The 20,947-nt window shown below is 49.7% G+C and overlaps 1 protein-coding gene across 1 annotated transcript in view; it reads right to left on the bottom strand.

The window, feature by feature from the left end:
- The window catches only part of LOC138520543 (E3 ubiquitin-protein ligase TRIM11-like), a 119,491-nt gene that overhangs the window by 93,636 nt on the left and 4,908 nt on the right, over positions 1-20,947 (bottom strand). The window contains exons 4-5 of the mRNA XM_069632887.1: positions 20,907-20,933; positions 12,479-12,641 (exon numbers count right to left, since the gene is read on the bottom strand). Of these exons, the coding sequence (XP_069488988.1) occupies positions 12,479-12,641; positions 20,907-20,933 (190 nt within the window). The remainder of the gene's footprint in view (positions 1-12,478; positions 12,642-20,906; positions 20,934-20,947) is intronic.

The following is a 20,947-nucleotide window of genomic DNA, read 5'->3' as shown; positions in this document are numbered from 1 at the left end:
CAGCAACAGTAGATTCTTTTGCTTCCATTAACTCCTCGTCATCGTACGTAGATAAATTGGTCAGATCAATTGACTCATCTTCCGCTTCCTTTTCTGGTACTTCGTCGCTTGAACAGTTTTTTTTTGCAACTTGAGCTTGCCCTTTCCAGCTATTTGTATTCACTGTTACATTTACTGTTTTTATATTGCGCAAACATTTTCTCAAATTGTTTCCTTGTCTCATTTTTTTCAATGGTTGGTTTTTTGATTTTTTTGTCATAGTGCTATTTGAGACAGGCTTCACAGATTTAGAAATCAAGAGTCCAGGGGCACTCTTTAAGATGTCAAAAAGAATTGGGTGCCAGTTACACTCGTGGTGTCACATTTCGGTTAGCTGCGATTGAAGCAGCTAAAAGATTAGGGGCAACTGATTGAGAAACGACCACGATGTTCACCAAGCCTGTAGCTCTGGCAAAAGTCTGCTGCACCTCCTTTGTGTTGGTCGAAGAGGAGGCTACCTGAGGGTTGATAAGAGCCAAATTCACAGTCAACAGACTATTCTTCAGTACCTCGGCAAACAAACTAGATTCTGTGTTCTTTAAGTGATTGCTTGCCTCACTACAACCAGGAGTAGCTTCAGTGTCCAAAGTTTCCCTCTCCACTTTGCCAACTCTCACCGCTTGATTTTTCAAGCCCACAGTACAGACTTGACTGTGTGCTGGGACTAGAATGTCATCGTTAATCTTGGATAAATTACCACTAGGTTTAATTGAAGTCTCAATCACCAATGAGTCCCCTTGGCAGGCCGTACTTATCATAGAGGGCATTTGCACCACCTCCTCATGGATGTTTTTATGTTTGAAAAGACTCAGCGCCTCCTTTGCTACTTCTACTAAGAATTTATCCATATTATTATTTTTTAGCTGAGTAATTATTGTATTCGACATAAGATCATGCTTGAGAGATAGTTCCTGTTGCGCATCTTTGAGTAGATTGCAGTTCTTCTTACGGTCGACAAATTTTGTATTCAGTATTGCCACTAAAGTGGAGAGATCTTTAGTGTTCTCATTTAAATGTTCATACAGCTTTGTAAATGGGGCAAAGTGATGGCCATGGAGGATGTTATGGTCGACTGTATCTCACTTAGCCAGTTATCATGATTGGCAGGGGTTTTGACCTTCCTAACCTGTGCCTTCCTTTCACACGTAGGATTTTGAACTTTTCGGACCTTTGGATATGGTCGCTCCATTAACGAGGACCCTTCCGATGAATAGTCGGTAGATGACAAGGAAGGAGTCATTTCTTGAGTAGTATGTTTCTGACTCTGGTTAAAATTTTCCGTTAACCTTTCCTTTAAGGGGACGGACTGTTTGGAGATGCAGTCCCATTTAGGTTTTTTTCTCTGTGAGAATCGTGGACTAAGCGAGCTGCTTACCTCCGTTCTTCTGCGTTTTATGAGAGCCATTCGTTGAGTTGTATTTAATAATGGGCACTCTTCACACATAGATTCGTCATTGGTTTTGTTATTTGCAGACAGCGAGTTGGTTAACAGAGCCTCATTTGTACCAAGCTTCGAGGCCCGAGCCTTGTCGAGCCAAGTTAAATCAGACAATAACCTGTTTACCACATCAAGGAAATTGCGTTGATTCGCATTTGTGCATTGATTTTGATGGAAGTCCTTAAACAGGTTGTGTTTGGCGTCTATTGACTTATTCAGTGGTGGTGCGTTTCCACACAGCACATTGGTGGATTGTGTGAACACTTCCTCTTCTAAGGCAGTTACAGAACAAAAACCAGCCGCCCTGCACATTGCAAAGTGTTTGTTAGGGGCGTCAATGGCGCTATAATACATGGATCTCTTTCCATCTACACCTGTTGAAGGCGCGGCTGCAAGGAAACAGTATTGGGACCCATGATTAAACAAGGCTCTGGCCCATAAACGGGGCTGGGTTGCATGGACTTTGCTTTGGTCGCCGACCTTGCCTGCTAATGTTTTGAAGCATAACCAAGCCAACTCCCGTAACTGGGAGAACTGGGACGGACATAAGCACATCAAATTACCAATCACAGGTCCATGCTGGCCACATTTAACAATGTTAATGGAGCTACCCGCAGTTTCCAAGCCAGACACAGTGGCTGCAGCAAACGGTACGTCTTTTTGCAAAGTCGCTGAAAAAACTAACCTCAGACGGCGATAAGGAGCTCAGAGCTGAAAGGGGTGGCAAAACAAAGTCTTGTGCGAGATCACACATTACCTTAACACCTTCTGCTCCATTTGGTGCAGAAGCACTTACTTGGTTCGCCTCACATGACGCCGCTTCCAAAGACCGCTCTATTGAAGACTGCAGCCTGTTTTCCTCTGCAGACGGCACATTTTTCCCGTTTGCGTTTACACTTTCCGTTGGCTGTTAGGAGCTGTGTCAGCACGAGGCACCCAGCTGTTAGCATCAGCATCTGTGCCAGGTACTGAGTCTTCCGCATTGTCTGACTCCTAAGTGTGGTGCTGCCCGATGACGGGGCGTGCACGCGGCGGCGTGACGTTGCACACCGCCGCGTGCAGCATAAATAAACGGGGCGTTTCCCGGCTGCGTCAGAGCGACCGGGAAGCCCGAACCAAGAGGACGTGTGTGTGTGAGTCCTTGGGGTCCGGGGCTTACGGGCAGCACTGGGGGGGCGACGAAGGTGGGAAAGACGATATTTTTCCTCCTATGTTGTCACTTGTAATTTGTGCGACTCCTGCACCGGATGTGATACGATAGACTCTTAGTTTTTTAAATCATAAATGGTTTTATTCTTCATGTGTTAGTTTCATACGTTCCAGTCATCTAAGTTTACATGAAAACACTTTTATTCTCCCAACACGTGTTTCACCACAGCTTTTAGCCGTGGTTCCTCAGGAGAGATTCCTTTTGTGTTGTTCACTTTTTTAGAAAAATAATTGTAGTTTTTTGATTTCAAGACTTGAAAGTGGGTTTCCTTTGTGCCAAAATTGATAAATGTTTGTGAGAAATAGGTCCGTCTTCAATTTAGAAGCTCTAAGGTGGCACACGATGTATTGCCGAGATGAACTTCTTCTGTGCTGTTGTCAACGTGTTGCTTAAAGGACAACCATAACTTTCATTCCCCAACGGATATAGAAGTACTGGGCCAAATCACACATATTCCATCGACACATTTTCTCTTGTCCCCGTATTATGAACATTCGCAATTCTAGAAAGTGGCATGTAAGCAAAGCAATACCCAGTGCATCCTGCAGCAAAAGCCGCTCCGTGGGATGGACGATGCCTGGGCCCGGCGGTGAACATTTCTACAATTTTTCTCACTGAAATGAGGTCGGGTTAAGACTTTGTTTCGAGCCGCAGGCAGTGCGTCACCCACGCGGCTGGCGGCCATTTTACCTATCAGGCCGTGGAACTTCACATAGGACCGGTTCGAGCTCTGAAGTGCATCCAGACCTAATTTTTGGAAATCCTGTCAGCAGGCAGCTATACCTGCATATATATGTGTCCAAATTGTGATTTTTTTGTTTTCTTGGGCCTCCTACGTCGAGTGCAAGCAAGGAGGAGGGCTACAATGGCTGGGCATGCATAGCCCATTGCTCTTTCTTGTCAAAATTTTTGGAACAGTCAAAGGCTGAGGCCTTTCTTCATCCTCTTCATCATCAGACTGGTGGACCTACTGTTCTTCATCCTCTTCATCATCACAGAGGTGTGTTGCAGTGATCTTCTTCTGTTTGTATGCTGGTGGCCCTACCCTTTTGCATCCTCTTCATCATCATAGAGGTGTGTTGCAGTGACTTTTCTCCTGCCTGGAGGTGGCTCCGAGTGTGAGTTGCGGACCCTATTTTCCATACTGGGGGTGCCTGTGCGCTCAAGCTCATGAGTGATACCGAGGTTCAATACACAACCAGCAGCGGTGCAGCAGCTTCCACGTGCTCAAGTGGTGCTTCCAGGCCCATTGCCTCCAGTGCAGCCGGTGCAGCAGCCTCCAGCTGTGCAAGCAGGTCCTCCAGGCCCGTTGCCTCCCGTGCAGCTGGCGGTAGTACCGGCTGTCCAGCCAATTCCTCCTGCAGTGGCCCAGGCATGTGCGCACGCGGCCCTGCAGCCCATCCCAGAGTTTAATGTATTGGGCCCACCTTCCAGCTTGGGGCCCAGATAGAAGAGGTGGGTCGACCGCCTGGACATATACTTTCAAGCCGCCCAAGTGGCTGATGATGACTCCAGGCTGGCAACCATGTTATACTTGGCAGGGCCCTCAGTTCAGGAGATTTTTTAATAATTTCCGCCGGGTGATGGATCCTACGGTCAGGCGAAGGCCGCCCTTCAAGCTAATTTTCTGCCTTTGGCCAACGCGGACTATGAACGTTTTGTGATGCTGTCCACCAAACAGAAAGAGGACGAGACTTTGAACACTTTCTATGGGCGCCTGAGGCGCCTGTCGCTGGCCTGCGCTTGGGGTGATGCAGAAGATATGATCAGGACTATGCTCATACAGGCGTGCTCTTCAGGAAAGCTTAGGCGCCAAGTGTTAAGGGAGTCCGGAATCACACTCCCACGCATCCTTGAACTGGGGAGATGCCATGAGGTGTCCGAGGCGAGGGCAGCGAGAATGGAGGCTGGGCCGCGCTCCATCAAGACCGAGGAGGTATGTGCGATGTGGCGCGGTGGCAGGGGCACCAGAAGACCTGGTGGCGGTCCCCGGGACAGAGCCGGGAGGGCAGGGGAGTATTGCCAGAAGTGTGGATATGACCTGCCCCATCCAACGGAATACCCTGCGGCCGGAAAGACTTGTGGACGGTGTGGGCTGCCGGACCACTTCTCGAGAGTGTGCAAGGCGGCGATGCCAGTGTTGGTGACGCAATGCCCGGCCCAGCCCATTTCCATTCGCCAGGGTCGACCGCCCAAACGTCGCTCAAGTGGACCAAGGTGAAGAGGATGCCCAAGCAGAAGAAGCTGATGAGGAGGAGGAAGAGAACATTTTCTTTATCTCAAGTGTGGAGGTCCTGAAAGGAAAGAACAGGAGACAGCCAAGATGTGTGGTGGAAGTAAACCATTCTCCAGTCCCAGTCTTGGTAGACATGGGGACGTCCGTCAATGTAATGGCCCGTGGACACTATGACGCCATGAACCGGCCTCCCAAGTTCGTTGCACCCAGGGCCTGCATTTTCGCGTTTGGTGGTCTGGACCCTATCCAATTGGACGGTGTTTTTGTGGCGAAGGTGGAGCACAATGGTTCCCAAAATCACTGCACGATTCTATGTGACACCGGTGAGCACCAATACCTTGCTGTGCTGTGCAGCGGCGGAGGCCCTTGGCATCGTCAGATTCGCATACTCTGTCTATCTTGAAGACATCAACGATCTGCTTGAGAAGTATGCCGCACTATTTAAAGGGGTTGGACAGATGGCTGGTGACCCAGTGAGGTTACACATTGACGAATCCATGCAGCCCATCGCCCTGAAGCATCGCAGGGTACCTTTTCACCTTTGTGAACATGTCGACAAGGAGCTGGACAACTTGGTCGATCTCGACATCATAGAGAAGGTGGAAGGTCTGACTCCCTGGGTGTCCCCAATTGTGGTGGCACGAAAGCCTAAACAACCGGATGCTGTCAGAATCTGTGTGGACATGAGGTTGCCGAACAAAGCAATTAAGAGAGAGAGACACCTCACCCCGACGATAGATGACATCATTGACGAGGTAAAGGGCGCTCGCTTCTTTTCAAAGCTGGACCTCCGAGCGGGCTACCACCAGGTTGTCCTCCACCCTGAGTCGAGGTATATCACCACCTTTACTACTCACCGAAGTCTGTACCGTTATAAGAGTCTGAGTTTCGGTGTGTCCTCGGCGGCAAAGGTGTTCCAAAACATCATCCGGGCGCCCTAGCAGATCTAGAGGGCGTCCTGAATATCAGTGATGATATCCTGGTGTTTGCCAGAACGGAGGTAGACCACCTGAGATGCCTGGCGAGGACGTTTGAGAGGCTGCAGTCCCTGGGCCTCACCCTCCACAAGGAGAAATGCAAATTTCTGCGACCATCAATTTCATGCTGTGCTGTGCAGCGGCGGAGGCCCTTGGCATCGTCAGATTCGCATACTCTGTCTATCTTGAAGACATCAACGATCTGCTTGAGAAGTATGCCGCACTATTTAAAGGGGTTGGACAGATGGCTGGTGACCCAGTGAGGTTACACATTGACGAATCCATGCAGCCCATCGCCCTGAAGCATCGCAGGGTACCTTTTCACCTTTGTGAACATGTCGACAAGGAGCTGGACAACTTGGTCGATCTCGACATCATAGAGAAGGTGGAAGGTCTGACTCCCTGGGTGTCCCCAATTGTGGTGGCACGAAAGCCTAAACAACCGGATGCTGTCAGAATCTGTGTGGACATGAGGTTGCCGAACAAAGCAATTAAGAGAGAGAGACACCTCACCCCGACGATAGATGACATCATTGACGAGGAACAGGGCGCTCGCTTCTTTTCAAAGCTGGACCTCTGAGCGGGCTACCACCAGGTTGTCCTCCACCCTGAGTCGAGGTATATCACCACCTTTACTACTCACCGAAGTCTGTACCGTTATAAGAGTCTGAGTTTCGGTGTGTCCTCGGCGGCGAAGGTGTTCCAAAACATCATCCGGGCGCCCTAGCAGATCTAGAGGGCGTCCTGAATATCAGTGATGATATCCTGGTGTTTGCCAGAACAGAGGTAGACCACCTGAGACGCCTGGCGAAGACGTTTGAGAGGCTGCAGTCCCTGGGCCTCACCCTCCACAAGGAGAAATGCAAATTTCTGCGACCATCAATAGAGTTCTTTGGCTTCGTGTTTAAAGAAGGGGGGGTGTCACCTGATCCCAAGAAGGTACAGGGCATTAGAAGGGCGCAGCCTCCAGAATCTGTGCCGGATGTGCAGAGCTTTCTGGGTATGGTTACATACTGTGGACGATTCATCCAGAATCTTGCCTCCAGGTCGGAACCGCTCAGAGCACTGACAAGAAAAGATACCACCTGGAACTGGGGCCCGCTTGAACAAGCGGCCTTTGATGATATCAGGGGTGCCCTGGCAGCAGAAGACACCATGGCTTTCTTTGATCCTGCGTTACAATTAAAGATCATTGTTGCCGCCAGCCCGTTTGGCCTGGGCGCCGTGCTGACGCAGATCGACAATGATGGGGGTGTCTGCCCGGTGGCCTACGCCAGCAACAGAGGCGGAGCAATGGTACTCGCAGATCGAGCGCGAGGCACTGGCCGTGCTCTGGGGCTGCAGGCACTTCCGGCTCTACGATCTTGGACGCCCAGTGACGGTGGTGACGGATCACAAGCCGCTGCTTTCCATCCCGGCGGGGTCGTCATCCAAGCCGCCAGCAAGAATTGAGAGGTGGATGCTCGCCCTCCTGTAATATGGAGTCACCCTGGTGTATCAGCCGGGGGCGAACAACGTGGCAGACTATCTCTCCAGACACCCAGGGGCGCCAGGAGTGGATGACTATGACATCTGTGTGGAGGAGGCCGAAGAGCATGTCCGGGTGGTGGTGGAGGCGGCCACGCCGAATGCCATGCCCTTAGGGGAACTTGAGACAGCTGCAGCGGATAATGAGTGTTTCAAGATCTCAAGGAACTCCATGCAACGGGGATCCTGGAAGTCGGTGCTGGAGGCCCTGGCGGGGCGCACTCAGGAGGTCAGAACTGGACTTGAGCAGTTATGGAAGGTCCGGGAGGAACTATCGTTTTCAACATCAGGCCTTCTACTACGGGGAGATCGAATTGTTGTGCCCCAGTCGAAGGTGGGGGATGTGATCGCCCTTGCACATCGTGGTCACCAGGGCGCTGCCAAGACCAAGGCACGCTTAAGGCTGAAAGTGTGGTTCCCGGAACTGGAGCGGAAGGTGGACGACTTTGTGGCGGCCTGTGTTTGGTGTCAGGCGGCATCTCCCCTGCAGCGTGAGCCTGTCATAGAGGCGATGCCTCAGGGACGCGTCCGTGGGAAGTCGTTCATGCGGAATTCGGCTCCACCACGATGGGCACCCACTTCCTCGTGCTGGTTGACGAGTACTCAAGGTACCCCGAGGTGGAGTTCGTCGAGTAAGTGGCGTTTGAGCATGTCGTGGTGGCCGTGGAAAAGGTGTTTGCGGCTGTTAGGCAGAAACCTGTGCAGTTCCCTTCAGGACCACTGCAAAAGATATAGGACTACAGGTGGTTGGCAGTAAACCCAATTGGTAGCAGTCCGTACCACCCAGATTTACCTGGTAGCTGTGGCTGAGCAGTCAGACTTCTCTCAAGATGAGTTAGGCAGTATATAGAGTATACACAATAGGTACAGAGATACAGTGGCACAAGCAAACACTGACCAGAGCGTTGGTGTAAAAGTATATAATTATTTATTTAAAGACACACTTGTAAATTACACTAGCACAAAGAGAGGTAAATAAATTCAACACACAGTCACTATTATATATATATACAACCCTAATTACTTATTAGACAAGTCTTAAGGAGAAACACCACTTATTTTCAGACAGAGGTGAGCGCTTAACATAAGATGGCACTCTAATACGTTATTAAAAAGGGAGGGAAAAAGGCAGAGTTATGAAAGCACACAAATTTCAATACTTTTCAAAGAACCACAGTGAGGCAGGTTAGGCAAAGTCTACTGGAGAGTAAGGAAGTTCAAATGCCAGGCCCACTCTTAGAGAGAGCAAGCGAAATATGTCCAGGATCACACAGTGGGGTTATGCCCAAAGAGTCTTTGTAATTAGTTCACAAAAAGATGGAGATCAAGTCAGGAAAAGTTAGTTAACAGGTCCCAGGCTAACCCAGGTTAGAAAGTCGATGATCTACTGTCACCCCGAACGATCTGTCGCAAGGGAAGCCAGGCGGGACACAGTACCTGAAAGTGGGAAGAACGCTCCAGCGGGGGCAGTTGTTCCTGGTAGCGGGTGCAAGTCGGTGTTGCATCCAGAGGAAGAGGAGGTCTCGACGTGGAGGAAAGCTGAAGGTCGTTGCGCTGCCAGGGAAGAAACCTGCCGCGGAGTTTCCCGGTTACAAGGTACTACCCTTTTCTTCGCGGTAGTGGTAAACCGTGGTATTCCGGTTGCCGGGGTGCTTGGCACGGGCAAGGCGGCCATGAGAGGGTCCAGGAAGGCGAAAAGACGGGCAAACTGGTTATCCCCACCAGTCAAAGGAAGAAGACTCTCCGGACTGGAGATCTCCTCTGTCATCGGGAAAAGTGGTGAGACGGTTCAGCAGGGCTCCACCGGTGGTGTCGTTGTTGCAGGTCGGCTCGGCTTCTCCCTCCTCGGATTCTTTAGGTCCTGTGGCGACTTCTGAAGTTCCAGTCCCCAAAGCCCTGCTTTTATCCAGAAAACCCCCATTCATTCAGCCTAGCTGTCACTCAAACATACTAAGTGGTGAGCCGGGCGGCTCACCACTTGGGCCAATCACACAAGAGTGCGACTTGAGTTGCCGGGGCAACTCAGTCTAGGGTGCCTAAACCCCCTCCCACACTCCCTGTGGTACCCAGACAGAGTGGCACCACTTTTGGAGGCTTCTGTGGAGGAGCCCGCCAAAAAGTGGAACAAAGGGCTCGACTTGGGTTGGAGTCACAGAAGCGAACACAAACGCCATTTTGGAACCAAGTTTCGGCAAAAAATACCAACCGGTGAATTTATATTAATTTAATAAACCAGTGGTATGCTCGAGGCTATTTTAAAAAGTGGTAGCCTCGAACAATGGGAAAATCCCATAGGAATATATTCGCGGTCGAATATAAAAAGTAGTATCCACTGCCACCAGCCAAAACTCGGTCGGGGGGACTGTACGGTGCCCCCTCGAACAACAGACCCCAGGGAAATTGAATTACTCTGACCAGTACGTCCACAATAGGATGGTTTGTACTGGTTCTGTTCACAATTTGAGACTAGTAAAGCCAATGGTGACTTTACATGCCCTGGGAGACAGTAGTCAGTCCCAGGGTATGGAGTCTATGTTTGGGGGTCGCTATGACACCCCTGGGTTACGGCACGGAGGGGGCTGTGTAACCCATATACCAAAAACACATGAAGCCCTATGGGTAAAGGACCCCATAGCCCATAAAAAACATACAAAGTCAAAGGAACACCTCAGATCATGTCTAAGAGTGGGAGGAAAAGAGTCTCACTCTTAGCAGGAGAAAAAAATAAACCCCAAAAATCCACCAAAGCTGCTGGGGACTCACTAGGTTTGGGAAATTAGCCTTTACAGAGAATTCTCCCTAACATCGGCCCATGGTTTCCCACACAAGCTGTGCTTGGACAACGGGGTGCCGTTCCAGAGTGAACGGTTCTCGGAACTGATGGAGAGCTACAGGGTGTTGCACAGGAAGATCACGCCTCTCTGGCCAAGGGCAAATGGTGAAGCTGAACGCTTGATGAGGACTCTAAATAAGACCTTTCAAATTGCCCAGGGCCAAGGACAGTCCCTCCAGAGATCTCCCGGAGTGGCCCCGGCAGAAGCGTTAATCAAACGGTGCCCTCGAGGGCTGTTACCGGAGGTAATAGAGAAAGAACCAGGGGTGATCGACAACCAACAGGTCGAGACAGACCGGCGAACAAGGATTGAGCAGGAGAAACTCCGGAGGGGGATTCGCCCGTAGCGGCTGGAGCCGGGTGATGAGGTCCTCATTCGGAATAGACACCCCCATGGAAAGCTCTCCCTACCGTATGAGCCGGAGCCGCTGGACGTCGTTGCAGTCAAGGGATCCATGGTGACTGCATCGGACGGCCGGTCTGCGGTAACTCGCAACGTGAGCTTCTTTAAGAAGTTGCAGGATCCAAGGACTGATCCGCCCCCTGATCCGGACTTAGAGGTCGTCCCTGAGGACGAAGGAGAAACACCATGTCTGCCTGAGTCCCCGGCCCGGGGAATGCCCTATGAACCGATCACCCGTGCCGGAGGTGAGTAGGAGGTACCCCCAGAGGTGCTGGCCGAGGGAAACCTGCTCACCTCAGCGACTACGTTTTGGGACAGTTGTCTGATCATCCTGATGATGAGAATTGTTAAGTAAGGGGACCCGGGTGGATGTTAATAAAGGGGCATTTCAGAACGGGACATGTGAAATTTTATAGGTGTAGTGTGTTTTGGTTTGCAGTGTATAGTTCTTGAATGTTTGTTGTTTGTCCTCCCGAAAAAGGAGGAGTGTGGCGCTGCCCGATGACGGGGCGTGCACGTGGCGGCGTGACGTTGCACGCCGCCGCGTGCAGCATAAATAAACGGGGCGTTTCCCAGCTGCGTCAGAGCGACCGGGAAGCCCAAACCGAGAGGACGTGTGTGTGTGAGTCCTTGGGGTCCGGGGCTTACGGGCAGCGCTGGGGGGGGCACCAGTAACCCCCAACAATAAGGGTATGAAGAACTTACTTGTTCTGACGCGGCTCCATATCGCGCTGGGAGTGCATTCAGGACGTCTCGAAGGGCTTCCGACAGCCTCACTTTCCTAGTTTGGGCTCGAGTCTTCAGAAGTTTCGGCAGGAGGGCGGCAGGCATCTCAGGGCGGCAACTCATTTCTGTGGCTTTCAGCGATCAACAGTAGTAGCAGTCCGACCACTCCGCAAACCACGAAAACGCTGCAAGGGCCTAGAGTCGGCCTTAATGTATTCAGCTGTAGTGAGTCAGCTGACCCGTCTCTTTAAAGGCACACACACCTCTGTAGATTAACGTTCAGGTATAAACAGATATGTTGTACTGTTTGAAGGACACAGGACTCCGCTTCTGCTCCTCTTCCCCACACAGCACAACAGCAGTAACTCACCTTTCGCCGAGGGTTTACCAATCCCATCATTACCCAACAGACACAGCCCCCCTTACCTGCAGCCCCCCTCATAGATGTAGCCCCCCTTACCTGCAGCCCCCCAGACACAGCCCCCCTTACCTGGTGCCCCCCTCATAGACATAGCCTTTCACACAGACACAGCCCCCCTCATAGACACAGCCCCCCTTACCTGCAGCTCCCCTCACAGACACAGCTCCCCTTACCTGCATGCCCCCTCTCGCAAACACAGCCCCCCAACCTGCAGCCCCCCAGACACAACGCACCCTTTGACCTGCAGCCCCCCTTTGTTGCCCTCTCAGACACAGCCCCCTCTTACCTGCTGCCGGGCTCCGCTGCTCTCAGTCCCCTCCTGCCCCCGGGAGGATCCGCAGCCCCCCCTCGGTGCTCACTGTCTCGAAGAAGGGCCGCAGGGTGCGGGGGAAGGGGGCCCCTGGGGAAGGTGAAGAGCAGAGCCCGGTCCTGAGCATCGTAGACCGAGAGCCTGCCCGCCTCATAGTTCAGGAAGAGGCCCAGGACCCTGGGGGGAGCGCAGGGGGGTGGAAGGGGAGGTGTGAGCCCAGTATTTACCATCCCGGAGCCGCACTGTCCAGAATCCCCCCTCAGTTGATAGTGTGAGCTGCTCCTTCCTGGGCACAGATTCATCACACACCCCCAGGGTCCAGCCCGTGCTGCCCCCCACCTCCACCTCCCAGTAATACCTCCCGGAGCTCAGACGCTCCCTGCCCAGGACACAGAAGGTGTTAGTGAATCTCTGGGGGGTGTCGGGCAGGTCCTGGTCTCGGGCTCCGCGTCTCACTCTTCTCCCGTCCGCGGACACGATGAGCCGGGGATAAGCGGTGCCAGAATGCAGAGTCACCTCACCTGCAAGAGAGAAGCCCGGCTCAGAAACCAGCCAATCACAGGGCGCCAACAGCCTGTCAATCACACCAACAGCGAGAGCTCAGCCAATCACAGCCTCCTCTCCCAAACACCTGCAGACCCCGCCCACAGCCCAGGGGGAGTGCGGCTGTTCCTCCATTCTTCAATGACCCCCAAATGATAGAGATAATGGGGAGAGCTCGCCCCCCTCCCCAGAGACGAGACAGCAGAGAAGAGAAGCTGAGAGGGAGGGGGAGGGAGAGGGACACAGAAGAGAGGCAGGCAGAGAGGAGAGAGTGAGAAGAGAGGGGGAGACGAGACAGCAGAGAAGAGAGGGAGAGACAGAGACCAGACAGCAAAGAAGAGAAGCAGAGAAGATACCCTAACAGAACAGTAGAGAGAGACTCGGAAAGGTAGACTGAACAACATGCAGAGAGGAGACTGCTGTGAATGTCGGATAGAAATAAAGAAATATTGCAGATTAAAGACAGAAAAGAGAGAGCAATAATGACAGAGTGAGAGACAGGAGAGGGGAACCGCCGAAGATGCAGAGAGAGCGGAACATGGAGGAAAGGAAGAGTGGAAGAGAGAGACACGTGAAGAGGGAGAGAGCAACATGGACATGATGAGAAGCAGCCAGAGGAAGAGAGGAGAGACAGTGAACTGGAGACAGAGGCGGTGGAACAGAGAGAGACACTTATAATCCCTCTCATATTATTCAGACACCCCCCCCCCCCACCCTCCCCGCACCCCCCAGGCAGCCTCGTGATACAACAGAGTGAACTCCTGGGAAATCCCCTCTTCCCCAAACCCCCTTCTCTTCTGACATCTTTACACACCTCACTCCAGGCCAGAGAGTGCCCTGCAGCTCTGCCGAACAAAGGGAGTGAAGGGGTGAAGAGAGAGCACAGAGACTGGCAGAGATCAGAGACAGCGAGAGGTAGAGACTGGGAGAAAAAGACAGAGTGGGGACAGGCAGAGAAGAAAGAGAGATCAGAAGGGAGGGAAGAGCCCAAGCAGAGATGCGAGAGAGAGAAACAATAGGAAAGATAGAGACAGACTAACACAGAGAAGCAACAGGAAATATGGAGACAGGCTAACACAGAGAAACAACAGGAGAGAGACAGTCTAACACAGACAAACAACAGGAAAGATGGAGACAGACTTACCCAGAATAACAACAGGAAAGAGAGACAGACTAACAGAGAGAAACAACAGGAAAGACAGAGACAGAGTAACACAAAGAAACAACAGGAAAGGGAAACAGACTAACACAGAGAAACAACAGGAAAGAGACAGACTAACACAGAAACAAGAGGAAGGAGACAGACTTGCACAGAGAAACAGGAGAGAGAGACAGACTAACACAGAGAAACAGGAGAGGGAATGACAGACTAACACAGAGAAATAACAGGAGAGGCAGAATAACACACAGAAACAACAGGAACGATAAAGACTAGAGGAGAGAGAGTGAGGGCGATAAGCAGAGTGAAGAGGACAACGAGGCACAGAAGTGGGAGGGGAAAAGAGAGATAGAAGGAAGAGAACCCAAGCAAGAAAGACAAAGACAAACTAACCCACAGAGGAGAAACGGGAAAAAGAAAGAAATAGCAGAGAAAGAGACATGTAGTGACGGGAGACCAAGAGAGAAAAGGGCGGGAAACTAACAGAGGAGGCCAGAGAAATACAGGCAAAGAGAAAGAGGCGACAAGAAGAGAGCGACAGAGGGAGACCGGGTGAGTGACAGAAGAGCATGGACAGAAACTTAAATAGGAAGACACAAATGGAAAGACAGAGACAGGCATACAGGAGAGAGAGAGAGAGACAGACAGACAGACGGTGACAGGGGAGAGAATGCAAGCCTGCAAAGGGGAGAGATACTAGGAAAAGACAGAGGGGGCGACAGAACAGAGAACATGGACACAAGAGAAGAAGAGACATAAGAGATGGAGAGAAGGTGAGTGGGAGATGAAGATAGAGGGGGCAGAGAAAAGGACATGCAGAGGAAATAGAGGAGCCGGTGACAATAGGCAGACAGCAAGGGAGATGGAAATCCCAGCAGAGGGAGAGAGGCAGGGAGGAGAGAGGGAAGGAGACAGAAAACTAAAGAGCAGGGAGAGAAATGCAGAAATAAAGGCAGGGGTGCTCCCCCCCCATGCACTCGTTTAGAGGGAAGAGAGGCGCTTCTCTCGTGTTTTTAATGCAAGAAAGAGGCAGGCAGGGAGAAACACAGCAATAATGAAAGAGAGGCAGGCATGGAGAAACATAGCGATAATGAAAGAGAGGCAGGCATGGAGAAACACAGCGATAATGAAAGACAGGCAGAGAGAAACAAAGCAATAATGAAAGACAGGCAGAGAGAAACACAGCAATAATCAAAGACAGGCAGAGAGAAACACAGCGATAATGAAAGACAGGCAGAGAGAAACACAGCAATAATGAAAGACAGGCAGAGAGAAACACAGCAATAATGAAAGACAGGCAGAGATAAACACAGCAATAATCAAAGACAGACAGAGAGAAACACCGCAATAATGAAAGACAGACAGAGAGAAACACTGCAATAATCAAAGACGGGCAGAGAGAAACACAGCAATAATAAAAGACAGGCAAAGAGAAACACAGCAATAATCAAAGACAGGCAGAGAGAAAAACAGCAATAATGAAACACAGGCAAAGAGAAACACAGTAAGAAAGAAAGGGAGAGATGCAAAGGGAAACACAGCAAGAAAGAAAGGGAGAGATGCAAAGAGGGAAACACAGCAAGAAATAAAGAGGCAGAGATAAGCACAGCAAGAAAGAAAGACAGGGAGCAAACAGATGAACAGAGAGACCGGGAGAAAGAAGCAGAGATGAGAGACAGGGAGAAGCAAGCAGAGATGAGTGACAAAGAGACCGGGAGAAAGAAGCAGAGATGAGAGACAGGGAGAAACAAGCAGAGATGAGTGACAGAGAGACCAGGAGAAACAAGCAGAGATGAGAGACTGGGAGAAACAAGCAGAGATGAGAGGCAGGGAGAAATAAGCAGCAATGGGAGAGAGAGAGAGAGAGAGAGAGAGAGAGAGAGAGAGATAGAGAGAGAGAGAGACCGGGAGAAACAAGCAGAGATGAGAGACATAGAGACCAGGAGAAACAAGCAGAGATGAGAGACAGGAAGAAACAAGTAGAGATGAGAAACAGAGAGACAGGGAGAAACAAGTAGAGATGAGAGACCAGGAGAAACAAGCAGAGATGAGAGCCAGAGAGACTGGGAGAAACAAACAGAGATGAGAGACAGGGAGAAACAAGTAGAGATGAGTGACAGAGAGATCGGGAGAAACAAGCAGAGATGAGAGCCTGGGAGAAATAAGCAGCAATAAGAAAGAGAGAGACTGGGAGAAACAAGCAGAGATGAGAGCCAGATAGACTGGGAGAAACAAGCAGAGATGACAGACTGGGAGAAACAAGTAGAGATGAGTGACAGAGAGATCGGGAGAAACAAGCAAAGATGAGAGACAGGGAGAAATAAGCAGCAATAAGAAAGAGAGAGACTGGGAGAAACAAGCAGAGATGAGAGACAGAGAGACTGGGAGAAACAAGTAAAGATGAGTGACAGAGAGACCAGGAGAAACAAGCAGAGATTAGAGACAGGGAGAAACAAGCAGCGGTGAGAGAGAGAATGACCAGGGGAAACAAGCAGAGCTGAGAGACAGAGACCAGGAGAAACAAGCAGAGATGAGAGACAGGGAGAAACACGTAGAGATGAGAGACAGAGAGAGCAGGAGCAACAAGCAAAGATGAGAGACAGAGAGACCGGCAGAAGCAAGCAGAGTTGAGAGACTGGGAAAAACAAGCAGAGATGAGGGACAGGGAGAAACAAGTAGAGATGAGAGACTGGGAGAAACAAGCATAGATGATAAACAGAGAGACCCGGAAAAACAAACAGAGATTTGTGATAGAGAGACCGGCAGGAACAAGCAGAGATGAGAGACAGGGAGAAACAAGTAGATATCAGAGACAGAGAGACCGGGAGGAACAAGCAGAGATGAGCGACAGAGAGACCGGGAGAAACAAGCAGAGATGAGAGACAGAGAGACTGGGAGAAACAAGCATAGATTAGAGACAGGGAGAAACAAGTAGAGATGAGGGACAGAGATACCAGGAGAAGCAAGTAGAGATGAGAGACAGGGCGGCGGGAGAAACAAGCAGAGATGAGAGACAGGGAGCTCCATCCCAAAACAGCCCATGGTCTAACACCAGCACAAATTTCATGCTGGCATTAAACCAATGGATGCCCTATGGACTCTGCCTGCTATTTACACCTGATAAATGCAGGAGGATTCCACAGAAGCTCATGGTCAATGACTCCTGCAATCGTTCAATGTGGGAGGTGACTGGGCTTGGTCCTTAAGCTTGGATAACTGTGTGATCATCGACAACAATGAGTCAAAGGAGGGCTCAATCACTAATGAACCTGCTAACAAATAAATAAAGAATGGTAAAGAGAGCAAAACGAAGGCGCACAAGAAAAAGGCTCATACTAAACAGGCTGATCTTAGCAGCAATCCAGCCTGAGCAACACGCCTGGCTTGATTAATTCCAGCTCCAGAGTTACTACCCTTGTGATCAATGATAAGGGTTCATATGACACCCTACCATTAGAAGGGAATAAGACCAAAGTCTCTGCTTAACATCCTACTAAAAACAAAACTACATCAAAAGGCTTCCAGCTGCTGAGTCTAATACTCTTTCTACTAGAGGTGCCTCCAGAAATAAAGACCACATCGGCAGGAACTCCTGTGCACCCTAAAAGCACTGGCCCATTTATACAGACTACAGGAACTATTAAGTGCCAAACATTCCCGGAAGATTCCCACATTCTGGAAGTTTTGGGAAACCCTTTTCAAGAGGACAACCATGGGATAACATCTAACGCCATTGCTTCGGACACGCACCCTAACGACTCCACCTACTATCCGTCCATGAGGAAAATGGAGGCGCTAAATCAGTAAATGGGAAGAACGGCCTCTACCACCCTCATTCTAATTCGGATGCTGACTGCTTGGCCCTCAAAGTACAGAGCCTTTTTTATGTTAGTCGGGACTATTATCCAAATCGAACAACAATCTTCCATTTAGTCCATTACATCATTCCTCTGCGTTGTCTACAAACGGAGGACATCGTGATTGTTGACCTCCTAGAAGACTCGTACTATGCTAGCGCGATAGTTTATTTTCACAATCCTGCTGTACTAGATTGTGTCACGTCACATGATGCAGATTTTGGGAAAATTAGGTTATGACTGTTCTATTGTTAAAGCTCCATCTAGAAAGTGTGACCTCAATCTAGATAGGGGGTAAAGAGGTACTGAAATCTAGGAGACCTGTTCCTTTGCTTTCAACTAGACCCTCTACATCCACCCTATGGGAGTCAACCTTAATCAATCAACACTATGTCCCAGCTCACAAGGCGACGCTATTTCTGTCGCCATTGATGCTCTTGGGTTAAGACATGTTGATGTTCACTCTTCCTTGGAAGAGAAAGCAGGGTTGGCTGCTACCAGCTGACAGTGGTTACCTTCAATTCTACAACCACAAAATCCACGTAGATCCTAGCCGCACTTTTACCATTTTGTCCTGGAACACCCGAGGCTTCTCCCACTTCACTGAACCTGATGGTTTATTAGAGAACATCCCCAATTTTTGTGTGTTGGCATTACAGGAAACCTGGCTCCAGGATAACTTGGAAATCAGCGGCCGCCATTCCATTCAAACTATGGCCACAAGGGGACTCAAGGGCGACCAAAAGGAGGACTGATCATTAGTGTTGATAACACTTACCAAATCACCAAGATCAGCACGTCAGGTGACTCAGTGCTTGCTACTATTATTATTTGGGCCCCGAAGTGTGGCCCTACAACTTCTCTATTAATCATCAACATTTATGATTTACTCCCGAGGCTTTATCATGCTAAACGGTCTTTGCCCAGGTGTATCGCCAGAGTGATATACCAGAGTGACTGACAATAGTGCATCAATTATCGAGTATGTCTTTGTAAACATCAACATGTACCCAAATTTGAAGGTCTTAACAAGAACAGAAAGTGACCACTTTCCCCTCTTCTCCTATATAAATTACACTGAGCCGGCTCATGATAGTGACCCCATCAGCAACTTACTATAAACCAAGGGTGAGTTGGAATCCAGGTAATATTGATAAGGCCGTTTGCTTGATCACTGATCTCGAATTAGATTCACAAGCCACTTGCAGTGCAGAGGCCTTAATCAACCGCAGCATCGCTTTCCTGCTAGTTACATTGCAGAAGTGGGCCTGATTCAGAGGTGCATGTTAAAATGGAAAGGTGATGTGTCTCAGGGCCTGATTCAGAGGTGCATGTTAAAATGGAAAGGTGATGTGTCTCTGGGCCTGATTCAGAGGTGCATGTTAAAATGGAAAAGTGCCGTGTCTCAGTAGAATGACACTTTTCCATGAGGAAATGGATTCTGATGTAATCCGAGAGTGGCAGCAATATACCAAGTCTGCCACTCCTGCAAAGTCAGGATTTACGGCATAGCAACAGCCTTGCTAACCACCTCACATGTAAGGGGCTGGCCGCCACTCCTGCAAAGCCGGGATTTACGGCATAGCAACAGCCTTGCCAACCCCCCAAAGTAAGGGGCTGGCTAGGACTGTATTCTGAAGGTTAGAGCACCCTTTCTGCACCAGCCTGAAGAGGCGTTAATTAACAGCACCCTGGAGGTGTCGTTCGTTATGAAAAGAGGCGGCATTCCTTACAAAGTGTTAGCTTTTCTAGGCCTGTCTGAAAGAAGTTTTCTTTTCAAGCTGTCAGCGCCACATTTTCTGCGTTACAGAAAGTGCTGCAGAGACTCTTCAAGCTGACGACACTTTCTGTGCTGTGGAAATGTGTCTTTTCTTTGTGCATTTTGAACAGAGGTGCTCTTTACTTTACTTTTACTTTATTGAATTTGTATCGCGCACCTAAAATCCCAGAGGCGTGAGGGCGCAGACAAGACAAACAACATAAATACATGTAAGAGTCTATAACAAGATAAGAACAAAAGGGGCAAAGGCATAACAATACCCCTGCACTTAGTAACTACAGTTCAGATATTGAATAATCAGAGTAAACAGGTTCAAAATAATCAAGAGGAAAAAGAACCATAGGAATAACTCTCTGAAGATCTAAACTCAAAGAATAACATTACAGTTCCAGGTCCCTTTGGGTAAATATTAGCATTGTCTGAGAAAAGCAGGTAGGGTGCCAGCCCCACAGCCCACTAAAATACAGTCACAATTGGGGAGCAGACACCAGTCACTCAGATCTATCCTCCGAATAATCATGAAGTCATTGAATCGGACTACTCCTGGACCAGTTCTCTGCGCAACCAGGCAAGAACCTTGTTGGGCAGGGCTTCTTTAGGCTGCTTTTCTTTGGTTTTCTGAATGTTAGTTATGGTGACATTTCTCTGGTCCATTACAAAGTCGTGGGAATTCGAGTCCATTATCATTGGCATTTGTGATTTTTGTTGTTGTAAGTTTTGTAAGGATATCTTTTTCAATTTGGCGTTCATGACTGTGGGCTGTTTAACCTCTTTATGGCCAGCACTCGGCTCATGTAAAGATAAGGAAGGAACAATTTCCTGTAATGAGTCTACACTAGGGATTTTTGCCTTTTCCTTGCATGCCAAGATTGGCCCGATAGAGCTCAGAGATTCCTTAATGCAGGGGTCAGTTTGAGTGGCTTGATCTGTCATTTCCCCTTTGTGTAAGAGTTTGACTGGCAGTATTTACCCTCGCTGCCTCTAGCAAAACATCAGCACTAGAAGGCCAGTGTGTATGGGAGGCAGAGTTCACTTTCGGCACCTGTAGGTCCGCTACCCAGTCGTTGAAAGCATCTGTTAACTGGTGACTCTCTGTGACTCATGTTCCTTTCCTATGACCGAGTGTCACTGCAGGGGACTCATGCTTCCTCACCTACTGGTGACTCTCTGTGACTCATGTTCCTTTCCTATGACCGAGTGTCACTGCAGGGGACTCATGCCACCTCACCTACTGGTGACTCTCTGCGACTCATGTTCCTTTCCTATGACCGAGTGTCGCTGCAGGGGACTCATGCCACCTCACCTACTGGTGACTCTCTGTGACTCATGTTCCTTTCCTATGACCTAGTGCAGGGCACTGGAGCTGCCTCACCTAACAGTGACTCCTGAGATCCAGGAGGACTCATGGAGGGTTAGGGTTTGGGATTTGTAAATCACAAGTACTCACGTTCACAGGATTTCATGCATCTCCAATCTGAAAGTAAGAAG

Source organism: Ambystoma mexicanum, chromosome 13, assembly GCF_040938575.1.
Source record: "Ambystoma mexicanum isolate Mex_15411 chromosome 13, UKY_AmexF1_1, whole genome shotgun sequence".
In the NCBI taxonomy this organism is placed as follows: Eukaryota; Metazoa; Chordata; class Amphibia; order Caudata; family Ambystomatidae; genus Ambystoma; species Ambystoma mexicanum.
Note: the sequence above shows the minus strand (reverse complement) of the source record. Positions and strands in the feature narration are given on the sequence as shown.